General features: G+C 37.3%; 1 protein-coding gene and 1 long non-coding RNA gene across 2 annotated transcripts; one reads left to right on the top strand and one right to left on the bottom strand.

Annotated features, from left to right (window-relative positions):
* The first annotated feature begins 655 nt into the window (after positions 1-655).
* Positions 656-2,941, top strand: LOC127902192 (uncharacterized). Its single transcript, XM_052441010.1, has 2 exons — positions 656-1,064; positions 2,526-2,941. The coding sequence occupies exons 1-2, from the start codon at positions 656-658 to the stop codon at positions 2,939-2,941; spliced, it is 825 nt and encodes a 274-aa protein (XP_052296970.1).
* Positions 2,942-5,128: 2,187 nt separating this feature from the next.
* LOC127902169 (uncharacterized) lies at positions 5,129-6,421 on the bottom strand. The gene is made up of 3 exons (XR_008054706.1): positions 6,109-6,421; positions 5,310-5,382; positions 5,129-5,183 (listed from the first exon to the last, which is right to left on the bottom strand). It is a non-coding gene; the product is annotated as an uncharacterized LOC127902169 (long non-coding RNA).
* Positions 6,422-6,694: the final 273 nt, after the last annotated feature.

The following is a 6,694-nucleotide window of genomic DNA, read 5'->3' on the forward strand; positions in this document are numbered from 1 at the left end:
TATGAGGATATTTCTATTAGTATATCTTAAGAATAGGTCAGCTTGATTATTGCTGAAATATAGGAGAAAGTTAGTGCTTTATATTTTGATTCATTGTATTATTTATACGTGTTGATCCTAATGGAAAAGATGAGTTCATTCAATTATCAATCTCTTTATGGTATCAGAGCAGCCCCTTTTTCCCTGCTAATTTTTTTTTTCTCTTTTCCCTTTTACATCCCGTGATGACTACTCTAAACGGCACATCTATTCTCCCCGCCACCAATGAATCTCAACTCCTCACAATCAACACAGCTACACAAGCTCCTCTCAAACTTACCTCCTCCAACTATCTCTCTTGGAAAATTCAATTTGAAACACTTTTCATTGGCTATGATCTGCTTGGATACATTGATGGATCCAAACCATGTCCACCCAAAACTATAACTACAAACAATGTTGCCACACCAAATCCTGCCTACACCCTCTGGCTTTGCCAAGATCAATTAATCCTAAATGCTCTCATAGGTTCTTTCCCACCTACCATCATTTCATTTATTGCTCGTGCCAATACCTCCAGTGAAGCATGGACTGTTCTAGCAAATACGTATGCCAAACCATCCTGTGGTCGCATCAAACAATCAAGAACCTTCTAAAAAATTCCACTAAAGGCACAATGACAGTCACTGATTTTCTTCACTCTGTCAAAGCTCGTACAGATGAACTGGCCATACTAAGGGCCCCAATGGAGGAAGAAGATCTGATAGAGAAGATCTTGGATATACTAGGTGATGACTACAAAGAGCTTGTCCGTGCTGTTAAAGCCCGTGACACCTCCATATCCTTTGATGAACTTCATGAGAAACTCTTATCCTTTGAAGCCTCTCTCTCAGCCACCACCAAATCTGATATACATCTTCCCATTACTGCTAATCCTACAAACAAGACCACTCCCATAAACACCAACTGGCGGCCACACAAGAACAACCCCAACTGGCGTCCCAACCACTTATCCTCTACGGGTAACACAAGTTTGCTTCCACCTACAACCAACCCTGGCTATCCTCCTATGGCCACCAACTCAGGTACTTTAACTCGCAGCAATCGCCCTCCACCCCGTCTATACTAGGGATATTGCCAAATCTGTGGCATTCAAGGTCACACCGCCAAGCGCTGTCCATCCTTTCAGCTTGTACCAATCTAATCATCCACTGCAAGTGCTCTACCAGTAACTAACTCTGCCACACCTTGGCAGCCACGGGCTCACTATGCTGCCAATACTACCACCAACAATCTGTCATGGCTGCTAAATAGTGGAGCCTCTCATCATATCACTACTAACTTAAACAACTTGTCTCTTAATGCACCATACACCGGATCAGATGATGTTATGATCGGCGATGGTACAAGTTTATCCATATCTCACATCGGTTCTACTTCTCTTCGAACATCAACCACCACTTTTACCTTGAATGATGTTCTTTGTGTCCCAACCATGAAAAAGAACTTAATTTCTATCTCTCAATTTTGCATCTCTAATAATGCCTCTGTTCAATTTTTACCATTTTCTTTTCATGTGAAGGATCTTCGTACGGGGGTAATTTTTTTGACGGGCAACACTAAAGATGAAGTGTATGAGTGGCCAGCTGCACAACTTGGATCTTCCCCAATTCTAGCATTCTCTCATGTCAAAACCACATCATCAACTTGGCATCATCGCTTAGGCCATCCAGCTTTTCCCATTTTAAAACATATTATTTCTAGTTATCAGTTAGATTCCTCTTCACCTTTATCAAAAGAATTTTCCTATAATGCTTGTCTTAACAATAAAAGTCATAAGTTGCCTTTCTCCATTTCTTCTCTTCACTCAACACAGCCACTTGAAATAATTTTTTCTGATGTGTGAACTTCTCCAATTTCGTCACAAGATGGTTTCAAATATTATGTTATTTTTGTTGATCATTTCACAAAATACATATGGTTATACCCCCTCAAAAGAAAATCTGAAGTTCAAGAAGTCTTTAAACGTTACAAAACCATTGTGGAAAATTATTTTTCAAAAAAAATTATCACTCTCTACTCTGATAATGGGGGCAAATATATGGCACTCAAAGATTATCTTTCCCTCCACGGCATTTCCCACTTAACCACTCCACCGCATACACCTTAACACAATGGCTACTCTGAACGAAGACATCGCCATATCGTGGAAACTAGCCTCACCTTACTCTCCCATGTTTCACTTCCAATCACCTTATGGCCTCACGCCTTTGCTATTGTTGTCTACCTCATTAATAGGCTTCCAACCACCACTCTAAAATTATCCTCCCCCTATGAATTAATTTTCCACAAAAGTCCCAATTACTCTAAATTAAAAGTTTTCGGGTGTTTGTGTTATCCTTGGCTTCGCCCATATACCTCACATAAACGTAATCAACGATCTAAACCTTATGTGTTTCTTGGGTACTCTTTGTCTCAAAGTGCTTATCTCTGCGCATCTACCTAAAAAATCTATGTTTCTCGCCATGTTCAATTTGTTGAATCAGTCTTTCCATACACCTCAATAAACACCACTCTTCCACATCCCACTTCTACTACCATATCCACTTGGATTCCTCCTGTACTTACTGTTTCCATTCCCACATCACTCCAGCTGGCAGCCAACACTCTATCTGCAGCTAGCTCTCAAGGATTATCTCTGCCCGATGCTACTTCACAACTAGCTGAGCCATCCCCACAGCAAACTCCACCTGCCCGCCAACCATCTCCTCCACCTTCCCATCCAACCACCAAACTAGACATCCCAGTTCCACCTCCCTCTCAATACAGCATGACTACCCGAGCCAAGAATAACATTACCAAACCGATTCAAAAACTCAACCTTCACACTCACAAACCAACTTCCCAAAATGTTGCTCCTACATCTATATCACAAGCTCTCAAAGACCATAATTGGCGTTAAGCTGTGTCCGAAGAGTATGATGCACTTGTTCGTAATGGAACATGGGAACTAGTTCCTCCTGATGGCATCTCTAATCTGGTTGGTTGCAAATGGATTTTCTGAATTAAAAGACACTCTGATGGTTCTATTGACAGGTTCAAAGCTCGCCTTGTAGCCAATGAATTTCATCAAAGACCGGGTGTGGACTATCATGAAACTTTTAATCTAGTTGTCAAGCCTACCACAGTGAGACTTCTGCTTAGTATAACAGTAAGTAATGGTTGGTCTCTCCGTCAATTGGATGTCAATAATATCTTTCTTCAAGGTAGGCTCTCTGAAAATGTCTTTATGGCTCAACCACCAGGTTTTGTAGACCATGATCATCCCTCATATGTCTGTAAACTTCATAAAGCCATCTATGGTCTCAAACAAGCTCCCTGGGCTTAGTATCTTGAATTGCGTCAGTTTCTACTAGCTTCTGGTTTCAAAAATTCACACTCAGATACCTCTTTTTTTGTTCGTCACAGCAGCAATCATGTTCTGCATCTTCTTGTGTATGTTGATGATATTGTCGTAACTGGCAGCAATGATGCTCTTATTTCACAATTTGTTGAATGTATTGCTCAACGTTTCTCTCTTAAAGATCTTGGTTCATTCTCTTATTTTCTTGGAGTTGAAGTTGTTCCTCACCGCCTTGGCATTCTGCTCTCCCAAATAAGATACATTCAGGACTTACTCCAACGAACTAATATGGATAATGCAAAACTTGTTCTCACTCCCCTATCAACCAGCTCAGCAGCCATCTCTTTAACCTCAGGCGCGCCTCTCTCAGACCCCACACACTACAACAGAAATGGCTTTTTGCAACAAAAAGATTTTGTTGCCTAAAGTGCCAATTTTGTTGCCATAGGTTATTGCTACAAAAACAAGCTTGTCGGCCCAGTCGTCGGCCTAGCACTGTCGCCCTCTATGTTTAACAACATATCAAAGCATTTCTCGCCTCAAACTTTCTTTCGAAACAAAACAGATTCGTTGTGAAGAAGTCTTCAACTTGTTTAGAAAATAATTTAGCAACAAACTTTTTTGTTGCGCTAAACAATTTTACGCAACAAAATTATTTTGTTTCTATATAGTTATTTATTACAAAACTAATTTGCTGCTAAGAAATAAAGTACATTTCATAAAAAAAACGCGTACCAACAAAGGTGTTTGTTAGCTAAGATCATTTTAGGCAACAAAACTACTTTATTTCTTTATGTTGAATATTTTACAAATTTGCAATGAATATTTAAATATTTTTAGAAACAAATCAATTTTGTCGTTAAAAATACTACAATTTTTTTTTAATAATATCATGGTATAAAATGAAGCAAACCAAGTTCGTTGGGAAAGATACCAATTTTTTTCCCCACCAATCCACCATGACAATAATAACTAGAAATATATGTTGAGAAATCTAACAAAAAATATCATTAATGTCATTGAACTAATTTAAAAGTTAAAGGCTCATTCAGTATCCAAGCTATATATATATATATATATATATATATATACAAAACTGACTTTAAGATCAAGTGATGACCAATTCAAAATACTAACAAGTTCAAGATACTCTAAGGACATCATTGAAATGAGTAATCATTGAGTAGCTGAATCTGTAAAGCGAAAAGCGGATCCTTGAGAAGAAAAAAATTGCTGCATCATACCCTCAAATTGGGACAATCTGGACTCCAATTGATCAATAGTCTTCTTTTGCTCTTGAAGCTCAACATCTTGTGAATCCAATCTACTTTGTTGTGAAGATATAATACCATGTAATCTGTTAGCCTCAAAAGTATCAACACCATGGTTTGAAGTTGGGCGTGGTCCGTTGCCAAGTCCTCGAAAACAGCATGATTTCTTTCCAAGTACTTCAATGCATATTTCCCTTTGAGTTAGTGGTTTTGCTTCTTCAGGATTGGTTTGTTGCTGTTGTTGTATCTCTACCATTTGGTCCTATACATAAAGCTTCGTTAGTAAATGAAGGAAAAAAAAGAATTTTATTAATTAAACAGTTGAAATTTAATCCATTGGTCATGGAATTAATTTGTATTAAGGCATAAGTGTGCCACCTCATTCACCCAACCTTTTGTCTTGCTGAAATAAGTGACTCGAAATAAGTCTATTAATAACAACCACTTGTATTCTTCATAATATCTTATACGCACTTATCAAAAATAAGTTTTTGTCTTGACTGACAATTCCAAGTAGCCCTTTATATGTTCTGGTATGTATAGTCCTAACAAACAAATGAGAAGATTTATCAAAATTTTTGAAATATATTTTAAGACTAACAGGATTGTGAATAAACACCAACAAGAGCATCAAAGGAACAAGAAAGAAACATCACCAGCCTTAAGAAGTCTCCATGCGTCTTTTCCTCTGCTTCAATAGCTTTATTAAGAATTCCACCTGATGTTGCACTAGTGAAAAAATTATATTAAATGAATAAATAATTGCAAACTTCAAAGTCTGCAGTTAACTAAATTACTAATGACGATTAAGAGATTCACTCCGCAAATTATTCAAGAAACTTTTGCAGATAATATTAATTAGATTTTGCAGCAATTTTTCAATATTCTTTTCATTCCCATTGAAGGATCAAGCATTACGAGCCAAAATGCAAACACAGGGCATTACTTGAGTAGCAACTTAATCAATTGTCACAAGTTGTACAAGACTTTTCAATCCAAAAGAAGGCTGAATTTTAGAATAAAATGTAATCCTATCATTAAAAGCCCAAACGAACATTATTAACTAGATTTATAAATTTCTTGAATCCTAAAACGGAAAAGTTCATTCGTATAAAGCTATCAGTTCCGGCCTCACTGTTCTACTCATCCCTGTCTCGGTCAATTTAGCCGATTAATAAAGCAGCTCAAGAAATGTTTCTAAAATTTAATAAATGAGAAAATTCTATAATGAATTATTGTAATACTAAAACACAAGATTACCCAGAAATGTAATAGAACCTTTAACAAACACATGGAATGCAAAACCCATATGTAAAAAATATATCATTAATGCAAGAGTCGGAACAACATCCTATACTATATATAGATTTATAATCACAAATCGAGTAAGAGAAACAATCAAACAAAACAATAATGCAAAAAAAAAAATTGAAACCCACAAAAAAAAAATCATACGTAGGGTTTAAAAGAGATGAGAACTTTGAAGCTCGTGTCGAAGATAGTTGAGATAACGGCGAAGCTCACCATCACTTGCTAGAAATCGCTGAGAAATAGGTAAAGCTTGCTTGCAAATGAGTGTGGCTTTCAGGGATTCTTGATGGCTAGGATTTCGGCTGTCGTCGACAGGTAAGGTTTTGGTTTCGATTTAGGACTGAATTTGATTCCGCTGTGGCAAAGAAAGACTGCGGTGGGTCAACGGCGAGCCAACGACAGTGAGGGTTGTCATTGTCAGTGAGGAGTGAGCTACATTCGAGAGAGAGAAGTTTTAGAGTAAGGAGTGAGTGTGGACTTAACACTTGGGGAAAAAAGAGGTTGAAATACTAATAAAGGTGTGAAACAACGTCGTTTCACTTCTTTCTTTAGTGCAACAATTTGCTATTATCAATATTAGAAAATTTAATATTTTTGTTAACCTTTGCGCAACAAAATTAATCTCCTTGCAAAAAACTCTGAGAGCTCAAAACAAATTTTCTCGCTAATCACAACTTTTTGCAATATTTTATTTGTTGCAACTGATTCAAGTGTTTGTTGTGGAAAAACT

The sequence above is a fragment of the Citrus sinensis genome, chromosome 5, assembly GCF_022201045.2.
Source record: "Citrus sinensis cultivar Valencia sweet orange chromosome 5, DVS_A1.0, whole genome shotgun sequence".
NCBI classification, from domain to species: domain Eukaryota; kingdom Viridiplantae; phylum Streptophyta; class Magnoliopsida; order Sapindales; family Rutaceae; genus Citrus; species Citrus sinensis.

Coding starts and splice junctions, on each gene's coding strand:
- LOC127902192 (XM_052441010.1), top strand. CDS start 656: ATGACAGTCACTGATTTTCTTCACTCTGTCAAAGCTCGTACAGATGAA. Junction 1,065..2,525: donor TCCTATGGCCACCAACTCAG/GTACTTTAACTC, acceptor TTGTTGAATCAG/TCTTTCCATACACCTCAATA.